At 40.6% G+C, this 26,951-nt stretch overlaps 1 protein-coding gene across 10 annotated transcripts in view; it reads right to left on the reverse strand.

The window, feature by feature from the left end:
* Positions 1 to 4,093: 4,093 nt before the first annotated feature.
* hdx (highly divergent homeobox) overlaps positions 4,094 to 26,951 on the reverse strand; it is an 87,683-nt gene continuing 64,825 nt past the window's right edge. For 8 of the 10 annotated variants that reach the window (XM_072594770.1, XM_072594768.1, XM_072594767.1 and 5 more), the window contains 5 exons: positions 22,438 to 22,636; positions 17,855 to 17,988; positions 10,478 to 10,573; positions 5,931 to 6,053; positions 4,095 to 4,351 (listed from right to left, as the gene is read on the reverse strand). In XM_072594770.1, coding sequence (XP_072450871.1) covers positions 4,280 to 4,351; positions 5,931 to 6,053; positions 10,478 to 10,573; positions 17,855 to 17,988; positions 22,438 to 22,636 — 624 coding nt within the window. In that variant the 3' untranslated portion in view covers positions 4,095 to 4,279. Of the gene's footprint in view, positions 4,352 to 5,930; positions 6,054 to 10,477; positions 10,574 to 17,854; positions 17,989 to 22,437; positions 22,637 to 26,951 lie in introns of all 10 variants that reach the window. The other 2 variants (XM_072594772.1, XM_072594764.1) reach the window with 1 other exon arrangement.

Raw genomic sequence — 26,951 nt, forward strand, 5'->3', positions numbered from 1 at the left:
TAGGAAGGAGACCAGAACTGCATGCAATATTCTAACAGTGGCCTAACCAATGACCTGTACAGCTACAATATGACCTCCCAACTCCTGTACTCAATACTCTGACCAATAAAGGAAAGCATATCAAACACCTTCTTCACGATCCTATCTACCTGCGACTCCACTTTCAAGGAGCTATGAACCTGCACTCCAAGGTCTCTTTGTTCAGCAACACTCCCTAGGATCTTACCATTAAGTGTACAAGTCCTGCTAAGATTTGCTTTCCCAAAATGCAGCACCTTGCATTTATCTGAATTAAACTCCATCGGCCACTTCTCAGCCCATTGGCCCATCTGGTCAAGATCCTGTTGTAATCTGAGGTAACCTTCTTCGCTGTCCACCACACCTCCAATTTTGGTGTCATCTGCAAACTTATTAACTGTACCTCTTATGCTCGCATCCAAATCATTTATGTAAATGACAAAAAGTAGAGGACCCAGCACTGATCCTTGTGGCACTTCACTGGTCACAGGCCTCCAGTCTGAAAAACCCGCCACCACCCCCATCTTTCTTCTCCCTTTGAGCCAGTTCTGTATCTAAATGGCTAGTTCTCCCTGTATTCCAGGAGATCTTACCTTGATAGCCAGTCTACCACAGGGAACCTTGTAGAACGCCTGACTGAAGTCCATATAGATCAAGTCAACTGCTCTGCCCTCCTCAATCCTCTTTGTTACTTCAAAAAACTAAATCAAGTTTGTGAGACATTATTTCCCCCGCACAATGCCATGTTGACTATCCCTAATCAGTCCTTGCCTTTCCAAATACATGTATATCCTGTCCCTCAGGATTCCCTCCAACAAACTGCCCACCACCGACGTCAAGCTCACCGGTCTATCGTTCCCTGGCTTGTCCTGACCACCCTTCTTAAACAGTGGCACCATGTTTGCCAACCTCCAGTCTTCCGGCACCTCAATTGTGACTATCGAAGATACAAATATCTCAGCAAGAGGCCCAGTAATCACTTCTCTAAGCTTCCCACAGAGTGTGAGGGTACATCTGATCAAGTCCTGAGCCACCTTCATGAGTTTCAAGACATCCAACACTTCTTCCTCTGTAATATGGACATTTTTCAAGGTGTCACCATCTATTTTCCTACATTCTGACCAAAGTATTTTTTGTGTACACAGTTTCGGTTCACTCATTAAATCAATATTAGCACGGATATGAGGGGTTGTGGCTTTCTTTTTAACTGATTTCATGCACAAGGTTTTTGAGGAGCTCATTTCCAAATGAGATGATGAGTCATGAAACTGATTAATGAAAACTCAGCATGGACAAATCCTTGGCTGGTTTCGCAATAGGGTTTCAGTTAATAAATGTCCTACACAACAAGCTCACTGAACAAAGGATGTCAAATACTATAGTCATTTCCCAGGAAAACACAGTGTCAAAAGCAAATAACTGTAAAATTTACCAAATTACCTTCACACACTGTCTCACTTTAGGGTCAATATTATCAAAAGCATATTATTTGCTTCAAAATTTAGCTGAGAGGAGGTTTAGTAGTTCTCAGTTTTTTCTGGGAATTGAAATCCAAGAAAACTAGCAGGACAGGGAGAATAAAGTTATAATTGTGTTAACAGTGGGCACATTTTATACTAGTTATTGAATCAAAGATGATATAATATATGTAGAGACTGCAAGGATGTTGAAATATAAATTTCAAGTAGGTTAGAGAAGGAATAAAAGAAAATCCCCGAAAACCAAGGGTACCATATTAAGATGCAGAAACACAAGACTTAAAAAGAAATTTACTTGGGGCCACCTTAATGCCTATCTGTAATGTGCCTGGCACAGGATAATACATTAGAGTGCAGACTATACTCAGGCATGGGCAATATTTGTGTGAGTACTGACAATTGTAAGACTCAATCCAATTACAAATCAAATTGAATGCTAAATTAATTTTTCAAACACTTGTTATTTTTTACACTATATTCTTACGTCGCTTTAAATCTTGTATTTTGTTGACACACTTTCTGTTGACAGCGAAAATAAAATCAATTTTTAAAAGATTGCGCACAACCCAGAGACCATGACTGATGGCAGGTGAGATTTTCACGTTTCTCTTTCTTTGATGAAGCAAGGTACTGCATCTCCAGCTGGCATCTCTCCCAAATATCCATCAAACACAAATTTTCAAATGTTCTCCATCATAAATAATTTAAGCCCATGCCACTGTATATTAAATGCAAAGTGCACTGCGTCATCAAGTGGCTATAAATAAAACAAAATTGACTGCATAGCAGCAGCTCAGAACTGGCAAATAATCTAGCAACTCAAAACTGCAATGTGTGTAGTTTGAACCGGTTTTACTTTTGGAGTCTGCCAATTTAACTACAATGGACTAATAAATTAAGACATATTGGAACAGCTTCCCCAAAACCAGAACTGCATAAAGGCCACATCAAATTTAGGCTTCTGACATCAGAATAAGTAGTTGCAGTGAAAATATAGTGAGCCATGGCAGTTGTCACACAACAGTCCAAGTTCCTTTGTATTGGAAATCCTCCTTGGCAGATACAGTGCACCATTCTACTTGCGCTCTGATTGATCAGGAAACTTGCAAGTGAGATCCTAAAATTATCTTAAAAAGCCATGGCAACAGGTCCAACCACTGCCTGGCTAAGGGTTCTCAACTTAAATAGAACAAAGAACTGCAGATGCTGGAGATCTGAAACAAAAACAAATTTTTGCAAAACTCAGCAGGTTTGGCACATCTGTGGGGAGAAAGCAGAGTTAACATTTAGAATCCAGTGACTCTTCATCAGAACTGTTTTGATGAGTTCAGCCTGCAATTTCTGTTTTTGCTCTCAATTTAAAATTGTATTTGTCACCAAAGCAGCATTCCAGACCAATCATGTAAATTAATAAAACTATTTACTTAAACAAAATGGCAGAAGGGCTTTCACACATCAGGAGTCTGGCGAAATACAGATGTTTGAAAATCAAACAAAAACAAATTTCTGGAAAAGCTCAGCAGGTCTGGCAGGATCGGTGAAGAGAAATCAGAGCTCATGTTTCAGCTGAGTGACCTTTCCTCAGAATTGATGGTAGCAAAGAAAAACCTGGTTTTTATGCAGAAGATAGGGGGCAAGGAATAAATGATAGGTGAAGATACAGTCCAAAGAGAGAGAAGAACAATTGAACAGATAAGTAAATGACGGTCAGCTAGGAGAATGAATAACTACTAATGGGGACTATTAGTTGCTAACTATGGGGTGTGTGTAATAGCAGACCATGTGATAACGAGGCCCGCAGTACAGGGGTTGGGGTAAGGACATGAGAGAAGCCATAACCAACAGTCACTTCAAGCGCAAACTGTAAAACAATGTTATTTTAACCAAGGGTATTGAATTGTTGGTTAAAATAAGTGGGATGAAACCTCAAGTGTTATAGGGATTTCAGAAGATAAACACTCGGCACAACATCGTGGACCGACTGGCCTGTACTGTTCCATGTTCTACGTTAAGTCATGTGTTCATTTATTTGTATTTAAATGTCACTTCAGAGCCAATGTTTTCGCAAGTTAACTGCTTCAGAAAAAAACACTTGCCAATATTGCCCACTATTTCTTCAGCAATGCCACTCTTTGAACCAGGATTGTTCCACAGTGCTCATTTCTTTCAATGATTAGATGCTTTGTGCACATTAGACATGACAGTGTTTTTATTTGTCTCAGAAACAGGGAGGAGAATCTTGAAGGAGCTGAATAGCCTTACCTTCCATTCCTTATTTACAAGCCACAACTCCACAATCATGGAAACTTACTGAATGCTCATGCACGGACTCATTTAAGACAGGACAGGAGTAAACTGTCTTTCATAACCTCAGGACTCTGCATGCCTATTTGAAGCTGAAGTACAGTGAGAATACATCCCTGCCTGGGCTGGGGGGGAAAACGATATTGTTTTTGTGTAGATATTCTGCATCCAAAGATAATTGGCATATCTGTTTGTTGAGAACTTGGGGTGATGCTTTTAATGCTCTGCAGCATTTAATGTTTATTAGCCAAACTATGGCCTCTAATGCATCCCAACACCCGATCAAAGAAAACAACAACAGCTAACAAAATCCATTTTATTCTGCAGTTGTTTCATCTCATGATCAAGCTGTAGCACAAGCAGTCTTGTTTTTAAAACATGTAAAAGATTTAACATTGATACAAACAATTTGAAGTCTTTACCACTTCCAAAATGCTGTTTCACACGCAGCAAGATCCTCTGATACAGAGGAAATCTAATTAGCTTTGTTCCCGGTTGCCAGGCGAATCCAAGTTGCATTCGGTGTCAGGAGGCAAGTTTGTCAGCAACATCTATAAGAAAATGTCAATTTCTTTTTAATATAAATACTTGTATCAGCTGTTAAACAACTGAAAATGGAACCAATTCAAGTATCTGGTTAAGAAACCATTACTAACTACAGCATGAAACAAGAGTTTTTGGAACTTGAATCTTTTTGCGTTATATCAAATCCTCTTCATATTATAAAAGTGCTTGCTAAAAGTCTTTTTTTTTTAAAAATGATCATGGTAAAATCCTCATATACCAAAAAATGAAAATGCTAAAAATTTACACACCCTAGAAAATGCACTTCCTATTACTCTGTAATTCTGTTTGAATTTGGGAAAATGAACCAAAAGTCGTCCCTACTTCACAAAATTTAAAAGCATTATGAGGATAGTGGCAGACTTCATGAGGACATAGACAAGATACTGACAGGTGGAGGTATTGGCAGTTCTGTGCAAGTTAAATGCAAGGCAGTGAAGGCTAGGAAAATGTGGAGACGCTACACAAATTAAGGAGTATATTTTATAATAGCAATACTTGGCAGTATGTGCAAAGTGTACAGAGACATAGAATATTATGCTAAGAAAGTTAAAGCGAAGCTTTATAAAATCTCAATTTGATACAATAGAAGAGTCTTGTATCCAATCCTAAGGAAACTTTTAGAAAGGATGCAAAGGCTTTAGAGAAGGCACTACAATCTCTCAAACCAAGATGAGGGATGTCACTATTTATTTGAACACTTGGGTTAGTTTCCTTAGAGAAAGTTGAGAAGAGCATCAAAAACATTAAGGACCTAGCTAGACAAGAATTAAGTTTATGGCAGAACCAGAAGATACAGACTTAAGGTAAAAGAATCAAGGGCAATATGTGGGAAAACTGAGTTTTTCATAGCAAATAGTTAGGTTCTGGAACGCATAGAGGGTTGAGAGAGCAGATTCAATTATGGTTTTCAAAAAGAAACTGGATAAGCACTTAAAGAGAAAATGCTTGCAGGGCCACAGGGTAAGGTCTGGGAATGGGATAAAATAAATTGGTCTTGCAGACAGCTGGCATCGATATGGCTGGCCAAATGCCCTCCTGTGCTGTAACCATTCTATGATTCTATGAAACATAAGACTTTCTGCAGTATTCTGATCAGCATAAGTGGAGAACATGCAACCCCCTGCTGAAATGACCTCAATGTATCAAACTATTTTTGGATTCAACATCTGTTTCTCATATCAGAAGTTTTTAATTTTTTTTTAAATAAATCAAGGTGGAATTCAACATCAAACTTTGCATACTACATAGCCTTCAATTTAACAATTGCACGGCACCCTACAGGACAAGTTCAATTTTTTTTGTATTTTTAATTATTCAAGAAACACCACAAATGCATTCTTATTGCTGGATTACAACTGCTTACAAAGAGCAATTCATCACTTGCCTTATTCTATACTAATCTGACATGGAATTACTGACATAACTGAACAAAATTAAGTTATTACATTTCTCTCTCATTGACCATTTTAACCTGTGTATGTTGACCTTTTTCAAACTAGCAGCCCTTTGAACAATCCAATAACAGTTGGATCACTGGAGAATCTACTGCAGCACCAGACTTACCTGCTGTTGTTCTGTGTCATTTGTTTTGACTGCAAGAACTAAACTTGTAGTGAAATTCTGAAGATGGAGGTATTTCTGTTTCTGTTTCTCCAGTTCATTTTCAAGGTACTTAATTTTGTCATTCTAAAAAGAAGATGCAACAAGCATTATAAAGTAGACTTGGAGCTTGCATACAGTACAGAAAGCATAGGTGCACAGCAAGAAATGAATCAATGTTACTAGACAAATGTTTATCTGCTTTTTAAAAAAATAAATGACACCTCCAAACACTTTGTATTCAACTGTGATTATCAATTGCACATTCAAAATCTGGACTGGAGCTCGAAGCCTCAACCTTCTGACTCACAAGGATTAAGGCAGGATTAAAGTATAGAATATAGCTGTACAACATAGCAGTTGCAAGACAGAGAAAATCATTGCCCTACATAAGAACAGACTAAACAGCAGGAATAGCCAATTGGAACCCTTCAAACTGCCCTACTATTCAATGTTATCATGGCTGATCTTCTGTCTTAATTCCATTTTCTCACCTGCGCCCCCAGACACGAAAAATAACTTTCAGCCTTAAATATATTTAAAACAGTAGCATCACAAACCCTCCAGAGTACCGAATTCCAAGGATTCACAATTGTTTGGATGAAGATATTTCACAACTAAGTTCAAAACAATCAACCTCTTATCCTGAAACTAAACCACCAATTATTAAACGCTGGACCAATATGTAATTTTTGTAATTAGTTTGCACATAACAAGTAAGGCAGGTTAGTTGTACTGATGAAAGTTGAAAATCATTGATCCACTTATGGTTACTTCTAGAAACCTGGGTGGGCACAAGGGTTCAGCTAAAAGTCATCCAAACTTCAGCTCAGCTGTGTAATTCTACACCTGTCTACCTGCTTCACACAATCACACAGACTTGCCAAAATCCTGAAAAGAGAGATTTCAACATTTCTACCATTCGAAAAGTGAACAATTTACAAGTGAACAAGTGAACAAATGCGTCACCTGTTGAGTGGTTAAATTTGCCTTGTCTATTGCTCCACCAGTCACTGCAGCACGGATTCACTATTGCTGCCCCATTACATGTAAACATGTGCCCAGGGAGGGGGAGAAGAAGAGGGAGAAGATAGAGAGACAGAGAGCGACACACTAACTGCATTGCAAGTCGCTTAGATCACATGGCTGTCATAACTGAATAGCTGCTACTGTGTGGAAGCTGCAAGATGTGGGACTGAAGCTTGCAGCAGTGTTAAGTATGCGAGGGTGAGATTGAACATACGAATAGCAGGCATGAGTGCTATCACTTGAGATTATTAGCCAGTGAGCAAACAGGAAGTGTGTAGTGAAATTGTGGTGTGATGTGCTGGAGTTGCAATCAATCATCGACTGTGAACATGCGCATGAAAAGCAGTTGAACGTTGACCAGAACTGCACCCAGTTCCTCAGGGCCAGCTTCCTTGAAAGATTTCTGTTCCTACTCATTCCTATTCCCTTCACTATGTGGACTTAAGAGGCCTCCTGGCTTCTGCTGGAAAAATGATCTTAATCAATCTCTCCGTACCCCAATGCTACATTAGAGAACCAAGGAGTCTTTTCTCTGGCCTTCTGCTCCATTGGAACTCTTGCTCCTCCTCCTCTCCTTTTTCACCAGCTGCTGCAGCCAAACTGCTCTCATAAAAAGGAAGCCTTTAGAAGCATACTTATTTTAATTAACCTGTTTGGATATGTTAGACACTTAGCTAGAATTCATTTTGTGCACACAGGTACCTCGGTCCTATGCTTAGCATGTAGACTATTAACAGCACTTTTCCTGTTGTACTGCACCATGGCCAAGCACAGGATATCCAGATGTCACAATACATCTGTCCCTAATGTTTCTTATTTAATTTTTAAAAGATCTTTCAAGTCACACAAGCACGACTAGAAAGTTCAGCAGCAACTTCCACCACATTGCACTTTTGGAGAAGTGGATGTGACACATTCAAGAGATGATTGAAAATTTGGTGAACAAAAGAGATTTGAGGAAGACTTTCATTAACAGGGAGTTAAGAAAGAAACATGATGTTAGTTGGAGATTAGGTTGTTGAGTCAAGCCGTTCAATACATTCGCTAACTTAGAGAAGAACTAATCAATCAATCATTTGAAGTAGCAGAATGAAACAAGAATAATTGGTGTTCCATGAGGTGAAGGACATAGGAATCATACGGAGAGATTGGGAAGCTACCTTGGTGCTCCAAGTATGTAATCAGATGGCTGAAGCTGATAAACTGGATCCCTACTGTGGATCTTAATTTAGTCACTTCCTTTTTAACAAGCCTCTAAAATAGTGAAACTAATTTTCTGAGCACTCACTTGCTCTCAATTTAACATAAACTGTACATTTTTAGCTGAATAGAAGAATATTTTCTCTGATTTAAAAGACAGTCATCCTGAGAGATTGCAAATATGGCATAATGCATCTTATCTGATAGTAATTTAAAATGCACATTTAAATGGCTGACAGAGCCTGTAGTTGGCAATAAAACAGAGCTCTATGAATTATGGAAAGCAAATAGTATTTCGAATTATATACAACTAATACTATATTATCTAACACCTTTTACCTTTGAAAATATCCCACTGCCACACAGGAGCATTATCAAAAAATATTGGATATTGAGTCTCAGTAGTTAGTGCTGCTGTCTGACAGTGCCAGAGACCCAGGTTTGATTCCAGTCTCGGGCGACTGTGTGGAGTTTGCACACTCGTGCCGTGTCTGCGTGGGTCTCTTCCCACAGTGCAGGTTAGGTGGATTAGCCATGGGAAATGCAGGGTTACAGGGATTGGATGGGGGGGGGGAAAAGAAGAGGGGTGACCTGGGTGGGATGCTTTCAGAGGCTGAGTGGACTCGATGGGCTGATGGCCTGTTTTCACATTGTTGGGATTCTTTGATTCAATGAGTACAAAGGAGATGACCAAAGGCTTGATCAAAGGGATGGGTTGGATTTTGAGGAGTACACAAGGATGGGCACACAACATGGTGACATTTGTAATGCTTCCTTCCACCAGTTCTAGTTTGGCAAGGTTAGGTCATTGGGTCTTGTCTGTGCACGCGCAGAAGCCATATTGGAATTGGTATAAATACTCAATTTGAAAATGAAAGCTCAGATTGACTGGGAGTCAAAGATGATCACCAATCGGGAAGATGGGTGAGCAGAACCCATTGCAAATTAGGACACAGGAGCAGTGTGCTCAGATCAAGTTTACACAGGATGAAAAAATGGAAAGTCTATCAGGAATTCATTGGAGTAAACAGGTCTGGGAGTACAAAAGGGATCCATTCACAAGATAGCGGAATGGAGAATTAGACAATATTATGGAGATCAGAATAGATTGTTTGAGCAAAGGTGTGGATGGGAGATCAAAAGTTCACCTTGGGGTTAAATATGGCATCAAGCTGACAAACAGTCTGATTATTGTTCTAAGTACATCCACTCCAATAACAAGACTGGATAAGTAGCTCAGACATCTGATGAAAAGTAAAGTAATCAGCTGCTGTTTTGTTTAAAACTGTCAACTTTACAAATTATATCAATAACAATTTGTAACTATTCCTGAAATACAACCTTTGTTAGTACAAGGTCCCATTCTCTACAGTTATTCTTTGCTTTTAGTTTTCCTTTCTCGTTTCCAAATTGTTGCTTTCTTATTCCTGCTCCAGGCTATTTCTTTTTTATTTCCAAGGCAAAACTACAAAAAATTCCAAAAATAAACTCAAATTTCACATAGGAGTCAGTGAAGCACTGCTGTGTTTGAATTCTGACTCAATGGAGCTGCTCATTTACCCAACTCAATCTGAGCAAGAAAGTCTATAATTTTAAAACTGTACAAAATTGTATGTTATTCAAGATCTCAGCACATGTGGAAATGAGGAAAAGATTGAAGAATGTTGCGAACTAACTCAAGGTGGTTATGGGAGAAAGGGAGAACTGCAGATGCTGGAGATCAGAGTCTAAAGTGTGGTGCTGGAAAAGCATAGCAGGTCACGCTGCATCCAAGGAGCAGGAGAATTGCTGTTTTGGGCAAGAGCTTTTCATCAGGATTGAGGTCTAACAAGTAATGAGCCTCATTCCTGATGAAGGGCTCTTACCTGAAACATCGATTCTCCTGCTACTCGGATGCAGCATGACCTGCTGTGCTTTTCCAGCACCACACTCTCAACAAAGGTGATTATGACAAAATCTTCCTTCAGTATATACTGTTATTTATAGGAATACCTGAACGAAATCCATCCTCGATAGCAGAGAGCCAGAACAAGTCTTTGATATAAATAATGAAAATTGAAAATGAGATTTTTCACTAACATCAAGCGCAATCAGCTTGGCATTATTGTTGCAGTTGTCTCTGGTAATTATACAATTAACTAATCCAAGAATTCTTTTCAATATTAACTCTGGCAAACATTTCTTTCAGCAAAAAATCATCAAAAATAAATTACTGTAAACAGATAAAAGTTGGCACATGTTTGAACAATGGCTGAATTTCCTCCAATGTAGACAGATCTTACCCTAAGAGTTAGTTGTTTCTGGAGCTGCTCACCATCAGGTGTTACACGGTCACAACTGCTCATTTCAACTGCATCGTCATCAAGTACTTCTAATTTCTGTATCAAAAAGACCAAAAGTAAAGTAGTGCTTCAAGACTGAGAAATCTCTTCATATTGTCATGATGAGTCCTTTTTGATCTATTTCAAAACAGTATACTCCTGAGTATGTTTTCCTCTTTAATAAAGCACATATGCCTTCAATCCTTTTACTCCATTCACCAGGACTCTTGCAATACAGTCAAGAGGAGAGCATCATTGCAACTGGTAGCCAGCTGCTAGAAAGATTGAAAAGATAGTTTCCATCCCACTACCTCCCCCAGTCCTTTTTGTAATTCCTCTGTGGAAGACATCTTCCACAAGACAATTCCTCATTCAACATGTTACAGATGTTCAGGTTGTAATTTTGCTCGTTGAGTTGGCAGGTTTGTTCTCAGACATTTTGTCACCATGCTGGGTAACATCATCAGTGAGCCTCCAGTGAAGCGCTGGTGTTCTGTTCCACTTTCTATTTGTGTGTCTTGGTCTGTTAGGGTGGGTGATATTACTTCAGGTTCTTTTTCTCAGAAGTAAGTAAATGGAGTCCAAATTGGTGTGTTTATTGATGGAGTTCCAGTTGGAATGCCATGCCACTAGGAATTCCCATGGTGTGTCTGTTTAGCCTGTCCTAGAATGGATGTATTGTCCCAGTTGAAGTGGTGTCCTCCTTCATCTGTAAATAAGGATACTAGTGATAGTGGGTCAAGTCTTTTGGTGGCTAGTTTTCTGCCTATCTGTCCGATGTAGTGTTTGCCTCAGTCCTTGCACTGGGACCAGCAGGAGGTTGTTGTACATATTGGAATTATTAACATAGGAAGAGAAAAGGATGAGATTCGGAGGAGAGAATATAGAAAGTTAAGCAGGAATTTAAAAAACAAAGGTCCTGAAGGATAATAATCTCTCTATTATGGAGAGAGAAAAGAGTGCAGGTACTGGAGAGTCAGAGTTAAAAACTGTGGTGCTGGAAAAGAACACGCAGGCCAGGCAGCATCAGAGGAGCAGGAGAATTGACGTTTCGATCATAAACCTTTCATCAGGAGTGTGGAGAGGGAAGTGGGCTGAGAGATATATAGGTGGGTGGGGTGGTGATAAATGGATGCAGGTGGGAGGTAATTGCAATAGTTGAGTGAGAAGGGTGGAGTGGATGGGTGGGAAGGAAATTGGACAGGTGGGGGAATGGGGAGATCTGGAAACTGGTGAAGTCAATGTTGATACCGGTGTGGTTGCCAGGCCCGGGGGTGAAAGATGAGGCGTTCTTTCTCTAATTGGTGGGTCGTTTCAATTGGCGGTGGAGGCGGCCCAGGATTTGCATGTCATTGGGGGAGTGAGAGGGAAGCTGAAATGGTTGGCCACAGGCAACTGGGGTTTTTTGGTGCATGTGGACCACAGATGTTCTCTGAACTACACAACACGTTGGCACTGTCTCTCGATGTAGGAAAGACCACAGAGAGAGCAATGGATGCAGTAAAAGAGGTGGGTGCATGTGCAGGAAAAATCTCTGCTGGATTTGAAATGATCCTTTGGGGCCTTTGATGGAGGTGAAGGGGTAGGTGTGGGCACAGGTTTTACACCTTGGTGTGGCATCAGGGGAAGGTACCAGGTATACAGAGTGAGTCAGCGGTGGGGGGGACCTAACGACGGAGTTGAAGAGGGAATGGAATCTGTGGAACGCAGATAAGGGTAGGGAGAGAAATACTGTGTGTTGGGGGGGTACGACTGTAGGTGCCATAAATGGTAGAGGATAATGTACTCTATCCAGAGATTCATGGGGTGGAATGTGAGGACCGGAGGGGTGGGGGGTTCCATCCTTATTGTGGTTGTAGGGGTGGGGCTTGAGGCCGAAGGTGCAAGAAGTGGAGGAGATGAGATGCGATGGAGGGCATTATTGATCACATGGAAGATAAATTGCAGTCCTTGATATAGAGCACTACTCCTGACGCCAAGAGCTAATGACAGTAGAAATAGGAGGATAGAGCAGATGAATGTGTGGCTGAGGAGCTGGTGTTTGGGAGAGAGATTCACATTTTTGGATCATCGCAATCTCTTCTGGAGCAGAAGTGACCTGTACAAGGAAGCCAGATTGCACCTGAGTTGGAAGGGGAGCAATAGACCTGTGGGGAGATTTTCTAGAGCTGCTCGGGGGGATTTAAAGACCCACGGAAACAGTGAGAAAAAAAGATAGCCTGAGAATGGGAAAAGCAGTGAGTCAAATAGTCAGTGCAGGCAGAAATACAGCAGAGAACGAGTGGGTTGATGCATTGAAATTAATGAAGTTTAATGTAAGACGCCTAACAGGTAAGGCAGATAAACTCCGGGCATGATGATTAGGAACATGGGACTGGGATATCATAGCAATTTCAGAGATGTGGCTCAGGAATGGACAGGACTGGCAGCTTAATGTTCCAGGATACAAATGCTACAGGAAGGATAGAAAGTGGCGGGGGTGGGGCAAGAGGGAAGCAGTTTTTGATTTGGGATAACATGACGGTTGTACTGAGGGAGGATGTCTCCTCCTCCAACATGGCTTTGTGTATGGGCAATCATGTCTCATGAACTTGGAGTTTTTTGAAGAAATAACGTAGAGGATTGAATAGTGCAGAGCAGTGGATGTGATCTATATGGGCTTCAGAAAGGTGTTCGACAAGGTTCCTCATGTAGGCTAGTTAGATCACATGGAATACAGGGAGAACTAACTATTTGGATACAGAACTGTATTAAAGATAGAAGACAGAGTGATGGTGGAGGGTTGCTTTTCAGACTGGAGGCCTGTGACCAGCAATGTGCCACAAGAATTGGTGCTGGGTCCACCACTTTTCATCATTTATATAAATGAAGTGGATGTGAGCATAGGTGGTACAGTTAGTAAGTTTGCAGATGACACCAAAATTGGAAGTGTAGTGGACAGCAACAAAGGTTACCTCAGATTATAACGGGACTTTGATCAGATGGGCCAATCGGCTGAGGAGTGGCAGATGGAGTTTAATTTAGATGAATGCAAGGTGCTGCTTTTTGGAAAGGCAAATCAGCACAGGACTTATACACTTAAATGGTAAGGCCCCCCCGAGGTGTTTTGCTGCACAAAGAGACCTTTGAATGCAGGTTCATAGCTCCTTGAAAGTGGAGTCTCGGGAGATAGAATAGTGAAGAAGGCTTTTGGTATGCTTGCCTTTATCGGACAGAGCATCGAGTATATGAGTTGAGAGATTATGTTGCAGCTGTACAGGACATTGGTTAGGCCACTTTTAGAATATTGGGTGCAGTTCTGGTCTCCCTCCCATAGGGAGGACGTTGTGAAACTTGAAAGGGTTCAGAAAAGATCTACAAGGATGTTGCCGGGGTTGGAGGAGCTGAGTTATAGGGAGATACTGAATAGGCTGGGGCTATTTTCCTGAGGGTTGGAGGCTGAGCAGTGACCTTATAGAGGTTTATAAAATGATGAGGGGCATGGATATGGTGAATAGCCAAGGTCTTTTGACTGTGGTGGGGCGAGTCCAAAACTAGAAAGTATAAGGGGAGAGGAGAAAGATTTAAAAGGGACCTAAGGGGCAACTTTTTCCACGCAGGCAGTGGTGCATATATGAAATGAGCTCTTCGGGGAAGTGGAAGAAGCTGGTCCAATTATAACATTTGAAAAGGCGCCTGGATGGGTACATGAATAGGAAGCATTTAGCAAGATATGGGCCAAATGCTGGCCAATAGGACTAGATTAATTCAGAATATCTGGTTGGCATGGATGAGTTGGATCCAAAGGGCCTTCTTCCATGCTGTACATATCTATGACTCTACAGTGCTGAATTGAAGCTGGAATGTCATTGGAACCCCAAGCCAAGTTTCACTGTATTGTGAATCATACCAGAAAATCTGTTGAGGTAGATAACCATTTTTCTGATAGTACTTGGTCATAAAAGCCCAAATATATGAAATTTAATTACATTAGGCTGAGGTGGTAAAAGTTTATGCTACATTTCAGTAGGAACACTGGGGTGCTAAGAGTTGAGAAACAGCACTGAAAGTCCAGCATTTACAAGTTATACTGCCCTTACGTGTTACTTTACATTAAGTACAACTTTCTTTTGGATGAGACTTTAAGACTTTGTTCACTCAAGGATGTGAAAGAACTCAGTACAATTTTGAAAAGTTAAGGGAGCATCCCCATTGCTGTAGACAGTATTTATCCCTCAATCAACATTACAAATACAGATTATCTAGGCATTACCATTGATGTGCACAAAGTAGTTATTGTGTTTCCTAAATAAAATAGTGATTGCGTTTTGAAAAAGTACTTCAATTGCACTATAGTAATGCAAAGCTTTCTTTCAGTGCATATTTACACTGGTGTACTTAATAGAAGATGATAATTCAAGACAAAGCAACCTTTTGTATTGAAAAGCAAAGAATAAAAAAGTTAATTTTATTTTGCCGTAAACACTGGCAAACTATATTAACCAAATTAGTAATGCTCTTCACAAATTCTACACTAGTACTGAAATGATTAAACACTAGATGGCAGTATTTAACTCTAAATTAGATCTGAATTTTGCTGGCTGCAACAAATGCCCTTCAAACAAAGTACTTCCAGCAAATGTAACAATTACATATTTTACATCATTTCTTGCTAATCACAAAGTAATACCACCTTTATGACAACCTCCACTGAAGTCAATTTACATTGCATGTAAGAGCAAACACCTTCAGGAAATAGCTCAAGAATGAGAGAGATGTATAAGCAGTAATCAATAACTTCTCCTTTAAGTACATTTTAAAAAGAATATGTAGTCTTTAGTTACATTGTTTTAAGAGTGGGAGTTCATGAATTCATGTGGGAATTCACACTGGAAATGCTTCTGATGCACAGCAACATAATTACACAGATTTCCTGCATGTGTTGATTTCAGCACAAAAACAAACATCATGGAGATGTACAGCACTGAAACAGACCCTGGTTTGGTCCAACTCGTCCATGCCAACCAAATATCCTAAATTAACCTAGTCCCATTTGCCAGCATTTGGCCCATATCGCTCTAAACGCTTGCTATTTATATAGCCATCCAGTTGCCTTTTAAATGGATGTTATTGTACCAGCCTTCACCACTTCCTCTGGCAGCTCAGTCCATACACACACATTACCTGCATGAAAATGTTAAGCCTTTTAGGTCCCTTTTAAATCTTTCCCCTCTCACCTTAAACCTATGCCCTTTAGTTTTGGATTCCACTACCCTAGACCTTGCTTTGAATAGGTACCATTTCATGGATGTTGACAATTCCTAAGTCCTGATCATTTGATTTTCCTGCAAGATTATGCAAATCAACTGATCACAATCTGCCTCAATCATGTTGTGACTGATCATCATTGGCAACAATCACTGGATGGTGGTCAGGAGCAAGACTCCTTGCTTCTGCTCAGTCTGACATGTCACACAGATAAGATGCTTATTCCAATTTTGGCCAAGACTGGAAATTTGGGAATAGAATTTTTATACCCCCGTGTGAAGCAGAGGCATAAACAAGCGAGAAACATACAAGAATAAGCTTATTTTCAGTCTCGGGAATGGAAATAAACTCAGTGTCAACCAAAATGCATTTCTTCCTTTGCCTCAAGTAAGAGCTCATTAAAGCATCAACTCCGTATTAATTTTTAAATAAAGGAGTTTGGAATTACATTTTACTGCTTCAGTAAGATTAATTGCAGGTATAGAGCTTCTGAAAAGGTTACAGTCGAATGCAACAAATGAAACTGCTCTGCTGTCATTTTAACATCAGGCACTTCTTCACTAGTGGATGCACCTGACTGAACATTCCTTCACTGGCTCACATATCAATATTTATTAGTAAAGTTTAACAAGTTTTAGAAGTGCAGATTTTTCACATTGTTCCAAAATAACATAGCTAGTAATATTTCAGAGCTTTTCTTAGGATTCCAAGTGAATTAAATCAGTATTAAAAAAAACTGATACACTTTCAGCATGTTTCTCTATGTGTTTTGTATTCAGTCCGTTGCTGGAATTCTAGCTGCAAAATAGACTGTCAAACTGATCTAATTCAACTTGCTTTTGGATTCCTTCCCTTTCCCTGGCAAGGGAGTGATTCTCCACTCGACAGGTCCCAATTTCTCTCTCCAGCCTCCTTCTCAGAAACATGCCATTTGCAGAGCTACACAGACCTGGATGCAGCCAGCTACCTTGCAATGGCATGCTGGTTTAATTGACAACCTGTTGGACTGATAATTATTCAGTCACCTAGGTTTGCAGACCACACAGTCTTGAGATTCTTTAGCCAACATGCTTCATGACACTACTGCTAGTCTTGAGAATGACAGTGCTAAAGCTGGTCAGTGTCAGCACTTCAGCTGCAAGACAAAGACAAAATCAAAAACAATGATAACTGGACGACAAAGTCAATACCCATTACCATTGGACAACACAACATAGAAGTAGTTTACTACTTCCCTTACCTATAGAATAACATCTCCAGAGAGGGTGACGGAGAAACTTGGCAAATCAGCATTTGTCTTCCAGCAATGGCACAGAGTCTGAGCATCCAGCACCACTGATAAGCCATGAAGCTATGAATCTACATGCCCTTGGTGGCACAAACCATAATCTATGCTGACAAGATATGGAGGAGAACAACAAACACTCACACAAGTTGATCATCCTTCACCAATTAAAAGGAGATCCTGGACAACACATGGAGAGGCAGCATCAACAAAAAGATATATTACAGAGGATTGCCTGTGCGACACAGTAAGAAAACAGATGCTAGTTTGATATGTTTTTGGTCTTCTGGATCTACACATCACCAGAGCAGCAGTGGAGTGGACACCACAAGACTGAAGAGGACACAAGGCCTGGCAAAGTACATTACGGAAGACCTTCAAAAGTAAGACACCGCCTCAACTGCAGCAAAAGGAAGTGTGATGGACCAAGTCCGGTGGCAAAGTCTATCACTGGCTTCTGATGACCATTGTCCAAGAAAATAAGTATCCAGAAATTTAGACTTGTTTCCTTGAAATTTGCTACATATTCCCAAATTTCACCAGGCTGACGATAATGAAAGTGCATTATCTATACACTTGCTCAACTAATGCATATGTGATGTTATTTGTAAACCAAGCATAAGCAATTTATTAATTATTTGAGCGAAAGCTTAGTTTCTTCAGTGTATCCAATCTACTACAAAAGTATTTGTTCTCTCTGCATCTAATCAGAGCTCTGAGTGAAGCAACAACTAAATGGTCAGTAGTCACTGCAATTTCCCATTTCCAATTCTACAAACATATTCTCAAAATTTTAAAAAAATTACCACTTTTTCTAATGTTGGAATACTGCATGATCCATCGCTAACACTTTCTCCATCCCCATTCTCTTCTGCTGCATCGTCCTCCTCTTCGACTTCTTCGTCCTCATCCTCTCGTTGCTCTGATTCACTTGGGGCACCTATGAAGACCATGTATGAATTACAATTTACAACTTAAAAGCCATGGAAAATAACTTAGGTTAGATACTAATTCCCAGTGTTTTAGTCAAAAATGCAAATACAACCAAAAGGTCCACAATTATAGGATATTACTATAAGACATAGGAGTGGAAGGAAGGCCATTCGGCCCATCGAGTCCACTCCGCCATTCAATCATGGCTGATGGGCACTTCAACTCCACTTACCCGCATTCTCCCCATAGTCCTTAATTCCCCGAGACAACAAGAATCTATCAATCTCTGCCTTGAAGACATCTAGTGTCCCGGCCTCCACTGCACTCTGCGGCAATAAATTTCACAGGCCCACCACTCTGGCTGAAGAAATGTCTCCGCATTTCTGTTCTGAATTTACCCCCTCTAATTCTAAGGGTGTGTCCACGGGTCCTAGTCTCCTCACCTAACGGAAACAATTTCCTAGCATCCACCCTTTCCAAGCCATGTATTATCTTGCATGTCTCTATTAAGTCTCCCCTTAATCTTCTAAACTCCAATGAATACAATCCCAGGATCCTCAGCCGTTCCTCATATGTTAGACCTACCATTCCAGGGATCATCCGTGTGAATCTCCGCTGGACACGTTCCAGTGCCAGTATGTCCTTCCTGAGGTGTGGGGACCAAAACTGGACACAGTACTCCAAATGGGGCCTAACCAGAGCTTTATAAAGTCTCAGTAGCACAATGGTGTTTTTATATTCCAACCCTCTTGAGATAAGTGACAACATTGCATTCGCTTTCTTAATCACAGACTCAACCTGCATGTTGACCTTTAGAGAATCCTCGACTAGCACTCCCAGATCCCTTTGCACTTTGGCTTTCCGAATTTTCTCACCGTTTAGAAAAGTAGTCTGTGCTTTTATTCTTTTTTCCAAAGTGCAAGACCTCGCATTTGTTCACGTTGAATTCCATCAGCCATTTCCTGGACCACTCTCCCAAACTGTCTAGATCCTTCTGCAGCCTCCCCACTTCCTCAGTACTACCTGCCTGTCCACCTAACTTCATATCATCTGCAAACTTTGCTAGAATTTCCCCAGTCCCTTCATCGAGATCATTAATATATAATGCGAACAGCTGTGGCCCCAACACTGAACCCTGCGGGACACTGCTCGTCACCGGCTGCCATTCTGAAAAAGAACCTTTTGTCCCAACTCTCTGCCTTCTGTCAGACAGCCAATCCTCAATCCATCCCAGTAGCTCACCTCGAACACCATGGGCCCTCACCTTGCTCAGCAACCTCCCGTGTGGCACCTTATCAAAGGCCTTTTGGAAGTCTAGATAGACCACATCCACTGGGTTTCCCCGGTCTAACCTACTTGTCACCTCTTCAAAGAATACCAACAGGTTGTCAGGCATGACCTCCCCTTACTAAATCCATGTTGACTTGTTCTAATAAGACTCTGCTCTTCTAAGAATTTAGAAACCTCATCCTTAATGATGGATTCTAGAATTTTACCAACAACCGAGGTTAGGCTAATTGGCCTATAATTTTCCATCTTTAGTCTTGATCCTTTCTTGAACAATGGGGTTACAACTGCGATCTTCCAATCATCCGGGACTTTCCGTGACTCCAGTTGACTCTTGAAAGATCTCAACCAATGCCTCCGCTATTTCCTCAGCCACCTCTCTCAGAACTCTAGGATGTATCCCATCGGGGCCAGGAGATTTATCAATTTTAAGACTTTTTAGCTTTTCTAGCACTATCTCTTTTGTAATGACAACCATACTCCACTCAGCCTCCTGACTCCCTTTAATTGTTGGGATATTACTCATGTCTTCCACTGTGAAAACTGACGCAAAGTACTTGTTAAGTTCTCCTGCCATTTCCTTATCTCCCATCACTAGGCTTCCAGCATCAGTTTGAAGTGGCCCAATGTCTACTTTTGTCTCTCGTTTGTTTCTTATGTATTGAAAGAAACTTTTACTATCATTTCTAATAGTACTGGCTAGCCTACCTTCATATTTGATCCTTTCCTTTCTTATTACTCTCTTTGTTATCCTCTGTTTGTTTTTGTAGCCTCCCCAATCTTCTGATTTCCCACTGCTCTTGGCCACTTTATAGGATCTCTCTTTTTCTTTAATACATTTCCTGACTTCCTTTGTCAGCCATGGCTATCTAATCCCTCCCTGGATAATCTTTCTTTTCTTGGGGATGAATCTCTGTACAGTGTCCTCAATTATACCCACAAACTCCTGCCATTTTTGCTCTACTGTCTTCCACGCAAACCTCTGCTTCCAGTCTATTTTTGTCAGTTCCTCTCTCATGCCCTCATAATTACCTTTATTTAACTGTAACACCATTACATCCGATTTTGCCTTCTCTCTTTCAAACTGCAGACTGAACTCTACCATATTATGATCGCTGCTTCCCAAGGGTTCCCTTACATTAAGATCTTTTATAAAGTCTGATTCATTGCAAAGCACTACGTCCAGAATAGCCTGCTCCCTTGTGGGCTCCATGACAAGTTGTTCCAAAAAGCCATCCTGTAAGCATTCCATGAATTCCCTTTCTTTGGATCCACTGGCAACATTATTTACCCAGTCCACCTGCATACTGAAGACTCCCATGATCACTGTGACCTTGCCTTTCTGACATGCCTTCTCTATTTCCCGGTACATGTTCCGTCCCTGGTCCTGACCACTGTTAGGAGGTCTGTACACAACTCCAATTATAGTTTTTTTGCCTTTGTGGTTCCTCAATTCCACCCACACAGACTCCACATCATCTGACGCTATGTCATTCAGTGCCATAGATTTAATATTGTTCTTAACTAACAAGGCAACCCCACCCCCTCTGCCAACCTCCCTGTCTTTTCGATAAGTTGAAAATCCTTGGAGGTTTAACTGCCAGTCCTGACCCCCCCCCCCCCCCCGTAACCAAGTCTCTGTGATGCCTACCCCATCATAATCATTCACTATGATCTGTGCCATTAGTTCATCTGCTTTGTTGTGAATGCTATGAGCATTCAGGTAAAGCGCCTTAATGATAACTTTATTATCATTAGAGATATTGGAAGTCATATGATGTCCTAAGTTATCCTTGCTTTTTTCTGCATTCCCAGTCTGCCTCAATTTTAAATCCGTCTGGACACATGCTATCCTGCTGCTTGTCTTTCCATTTAACGCCATACTCCCTGTCGCTTTCACTTTCCCTTCCCCCCAACTCAGAAGTTTAAAGTCCTACTGACCACCCTATTTATCCTCTTCGCTAGAACATTGGTACCTGATCGGTTCAGGTGGAGACCGTCCCAACGGTACAGATCCCCCCTGTTCCAAAACTGATGCCAATGCCCCATGAAGTGGAATCCCTCTTTCCCACACCAATCCCTTAGCCACGTGTTTACTTGCCTAATTTTCTTGTCCCTATGCCAATTGGCACGTGGCTCGGGCAGTAATCCGGAGATTATGACCCTTGAGGACCTGTGCTTCAATTTCCTGCCTAGTGCTTCGTAATCCCCAAACAGGTCCTCCACCCTAGTCTTGCCTATGTTGTTAGCACCAACGTGGACCACAGCAACTGGATCCTCCCCCTCCCGCTCCAATATCCTTTCAAGCCAGTCGGAGATGTCCCGCACCCTGGTACCGGGCAGGCAACACACCATGCGAGACTCCCGATCCGGCTTGCAAAGGATACTATCTGTCCCCCTAATTATAGAATCCCCTATAACCACTACTTGTCTATTAACTCCCCCCTTTTGAATGGCCTTCTGCACCATGGTGCCTTGGTCAGTTGGCTCATCCTGTCCAGAGCCCTTTTCCTCATCCGAACAGGGAGCAAGAATTTCGTACCTGTTGGACAGGGTCAAGGGCTGAGGCTCCTCCACTCCTGAACTCAGGTTCCCCCTATCTGCCTCACTTACAGTCACACTCTGATGAGCCTGATCACTAACTGAATGTGAATTACTTAATCTCCCAGGTGTGACTGCCTCCTGAAACAAAGCGACCAGGTAACTCTCCCCCTCCCGGATGTGCCGCAGTGTTTGAAGCTCAGATTCCAGATCATCAACTCTGATCCGGAGTTCTTCCAGCAACCAACACTTGCTGCAGATGTGGTCACTGCCATTCACAATGGGATCAGCCAGCTCCCACATCATACAGCAACAGCACATCACCTGCCCAGCCATCTCTGCTTAGTTAATTAATTACTTAGTTACTTTATACAAGTTTGAGTTAGAATACTTTCTGATACCTCTCTGCTATAATCTTTCCCTAAAAAAGAATTAATATATTTAGGTATTTAGTGTAAAGGATAGTAATTTGGGTGAATTATATACCATATCTACTTTCTAAAGGGACTTATTGGCACTTTCTGAACATAATCTTATGTTAACAAAATGTTTGCATACTGAGCTATCCAATAACTACACTTCTGCAAGAAAATTCTATCTCACATAGAAAAGCTCAAATTCTTTGTACCTTCAGAGAAATTAACATCTTCTTTGCTCTTCTCATTATCCTCTGAATTTTCAGGAACTTTAGAGGTTTCAGCTTTGATTGCAAGCAACGAGGGTGAACTAGATTCAGGTAGCTTGGAAAAGTCTGCTGGTCCACCACGAGCAGGAGGTAGCTCAATTCCTAACTGGCGGTATTTCCTTCTCCGATTTCCTATCCATGTCTTTTCAGAAGGACAAGGGGTAGGGGTGAAATAAAAGAACACTGGAATAAGAGCAAGGAAAACCATTTAAAAGGCTGAAATGTTCAAGTAAAAGACAGGCAAAGTGGCCAATCTGACAAGGCAGAGGTTATTGGGTGGAGAAATGGACAGGAAGGCATACTGCAATGAAATACTGAAGGCTTGCAGTTTCTTTTAAATTCTCAAGAAATTATTTAGCATGGGATGTGGACAAGAATGATAAGCTATCATACAATGTGAAGATTTCTTTGCCAAGAAGACAGTAGAAGCCAACTACATACGGTAGTAATAGCAAGCAGACACACCACAGCAGACCTGCATGGCATGTCCTCTTTGTTAAAGAACATTAAATGAACAAGTTGAATTTATAAGGCACTTGAGCACTTGATTAATTTCCAGATAAAATGCCAGCACATATCCATTAGATGGGGAAAAATTCTAAATATGCACTGCAATTTCTCAAAACTTTCTAAAATGGGATGGACAAACACACCTCAAGAGGGCATGTCCTCTCAGATGAGCAACATCAAGACTTGGGACAGTAAATGACTTAATAATCGATCAAGGAAAAAGCAACAACCTGTACTTGGGTGAAACCATGGGTTATCAACTATGAACAAAAACACATCACGTGTTCACCAAATACACTTGCTGCACAAACTGATGAGGATCATAAAGATATTACTCTGATAGAAACCAAAGGATTGAAGTGTAAAAATTCAAAACTGTTGCCTGTAATAATCAGGCCATGTCTAGGTATCACTCATCTTCAAGTTGCTCAGTGACCCAGTGATATTCAAGTAACATTTTCAAATATACAAATTCTGCATTAGATTTGTTAATTGCAAATACAGATTGAGGATACCTGTTTACTTTTCAAGCTCAAAAAAAAGCAATACTCTATACGTTTGAGCTGGCTTCAACAGACCACCAGTTGAAGCACAACAGTTGGACTTCTTAAAAAGCTGCTGCTGAGTTTGTAGCATGGTCAACATTGGACAAATTCTTAATATCATATTCTCAGTGGAAGGCAGGCACATACTGAAGTTGCCCTCATGCTATAAACAAACATCAGTAAAGTGAAAAAGATATTTGCTTAATTTGGCTCTGTTTTAATATAAGCTGGCTGTCCTATAGATAAAACATACCTACTTCAAATCACTGGAGTCTCATGGAGCAACTGTTTCAATACTGGTTTATCATTACTGATATGAATGCTAGATTAGACCCACTTTCTTGCATCTTAGTAATCAAAACCAAGAGAAACTATGAAGATGGAGTAGATAATGTCAATTCTTCACTGGGAGCATGTGATTTCAATAAAAGTGGAAACCTTTGGAAAGTAGAAAATCAAGTACCAGAAAGTTCCTCAATGCTAATAACTCAGCAGCACAAATGACCCAATCTTGCGATGACATTTTTCAAAATAGGACTTCCCAAGGAGTCTGCAATGTTGTCATGGTGTTTATCTCATTTAGTATTTAATATTTTTTGTGTCCCTTGAGACCTTTTCTCTGTTGTAGTACAATAAAACTAGATAGACAACTCCTCATGCAATACATTTCCACCCGTCAAAGATTTGACACACTTGCTTGAAACTACTCACTTAAAAAGCATAATCCAAGGACCTAAAGCTAGAACCCACTGAATTGTCCAAATTGGATATTTAAAACTTTTGCATGAATAGCCCTACAATCTGTACAAACACAAACCAAGAAAAACCTTGTTGATCTGAGGCTTGAGATGAAATGGAGCTATTTCACAAGTAGTGAACACAGGACAATTATGATCAGATTTGCTTGGTGCAACCATTACAATGTAAATATTTGCAACAAAAGTATGTCACAACTCCTTGGATCGGTGGGTAAACTTAAATGATGTGCTTTAAACATATGGTTCAAGCATTTTAGTGAAGACACTTACAAATATCCTTTCAATTAAAGTGGCTTCATTACACGCCTTTCTGCTTTCAAAGCCTGTTTTTCTCTCTGTTTTTATTTGTTGATTTGCCTCTTCAAATATACAGAGATATCAAAGAGCTTTCCATTACAAATGGTTTGAAGAATTCCTCAACTACCAGACAAATCAATTAGTTGCTTATTGTTTATCTCAGCTACATTTTACAAGCATATAAGCTACCTTTTAATCAAGAATGTTGTTAAAAGTTGAGAATATACTTTGTTTTTAAAAAATCAAAACCATCTATATTTTTTAATCACTTCAGTTGCAAAATGATCTAGAAATAATAAGATTGGACAAGGTAAATATCAGCAGGTCCATGAACAAACATTGGTATAGTACCCCAGTAGACATGTTACTGAACGAACAATTCAATCTATTTCAAATCCTACTGTGCAGATTTAAGATCTCAGATTCCCTTCAAAGTGTTTATGAAATTGTTCAACAGTTATTAAAAAGATGTTTCACTGACACCTTTTAAATGAAAGAAAGACACATCTTCACCACATGGTGTCCATACATGGCTCTATTCCCAGTGAGGTCAAACTCCAGAACTGCCCCCTTCAAATAGTCTAACCAACCAATCACTTTTAACCAAATGCTACAAACACATCAGGAGTACATTCACCACTCAGACAGCAGCATTTCAAGATGACAGGCCATCATCTACAGTCGGCAAAAGGTGTCAGCCTTGGCAGAGAATAAATAAAAAGGAATTGCCTCACAAAGCAATTAAGAGCAGCAGAACCAAGATTTGCACTGGGCAAATCTGATAATTTCAAGCCCTAATCACCGAATTACAGACTCGTTACAGTGCAGGAACTATTTGGCTCTTCATGTCTACATCAGCTCTCCCAATCTCAAATTTCCTTCGCGCAAATCTCTTGCCTCCCCCTCTAAACCTAGACATTCTTCCTTTTTACAGGCAAATTTCCTTTTGAATGCTTCAATTGAACAATCTCCACCACCCTCAAAGTATTCCAAACCTTAATGACTTGCTGCATGAAGTTTTTTTCCTGCTGTAAAAGCAAAATATTTCAGATGCTGTAGATGTGAGCTAGAAACTGAACGTGGAGAAACTCAACAGGTCTGGCAGCATCTGTGAAGTGAGAAAGAAGGTTAATGTTTCAAGAATCTTCTTCAAAACCGAAGTTCCTGGAAAATGATGGATTTTATTCTGTTGATAAAAGGGGAGGAGCAGCAAGTGAACAGATCGTGAGAGTGCCCAGAGCAAAGCAGTGCTAATCACAGTAGAGGTTAGATATAGAAGCAAAATAAGTGTTAATGGGAGGTGTGAACATCAGAAAGTACGACAGCTTTTCTGAGAGTAAACCCATACTATCAAGAAACAGGCATGTGAGAGTGCACCTGTAAGAGTGCATGCAAGACCGTGTGTGAGTGTGCGAAGGTACATGCACACGAGTGCATGTGCTTGTCATCAAAATGGCTGAGTTTTTATTCATGTTACTTTTGCTTCTTTTACAATGAAGCAAAAATTTGTGCAGATCATGCTTGGCCTTTTCAGGAATGGGGGTAGTTTCTCCTTATCCAGTCTATCAAGGCTCTTTATGACTTTGAATACATTTAGAACAGTACAGTACAGAAACAGACCCTTCAGCCCACCACGTCTGTGCCGACCATGATTCACTCTAAACTAATCCCATCGGTCTGCACATGGTCTGTATCTCTCAATTCCCTGTCTATTCACATATCCATCTAAATGCTTCTTAAATATTGTTGACAAATCTGCTTTTACTACCTCATGGCAGTGCGCTCCAGGCACCTATCCTCTGTCCAAAAAATGTCCTCACCTATCTCCTTTAAAACATTTCCTCACTTACCTTAAACCTATGCCCTCTAGTATTTGACATTTCCACTGGGGGAAGACGACCCCAAATATCCACTTCAATCAGTTCACCCCCTCAGCCTCTGACTTTCTTGTGAAAACAATGCAAGTGTTTCCAACCTGCCCTTACAGCTAATACTCTCCAGTCCAGGCAATATCCTGGAAAACTTCCCTAAGGCCTCCACATCCTTCCTACAGAGTAGTGATCAGAACTGCACACAATATTCCAAACGTGGCCCAGGCAAAGTCTTATACAGCTACAACATGACTTCCCAACTTTTATACTCAGTGTCCTGAATAATGATGTATGCCTTCTTCACCACCTTGTCCACTTGTATGCCACTTCGAAGGAGCTACAGACGTGAACTCCAAGGTCCCTCTGTATATTAATTCTCCTGTGGCTCCTGCCAGTTACTGTATACTTTCCTCTTACACTTGACCTCCCAAAATGTATCGTATGAGACCTATGTGGACTAAACTCCATCTGCCATT

This window comes from Chiloscyllium punctatum, chromosome 25 (genome assembly GCF_047496795.1).
Source record: "Chiloscyllium punctatum isolate Juve2018m chromosome 25, sChiPun1.3, whole genome shotgun sequence".
NCBI lineage: Eukaryota > Metazoa > Chordata > Chondrichthyes > Orectolobiformes > Hemiscylliidae > Chiloscyllium > Chiloscyllium punctatum.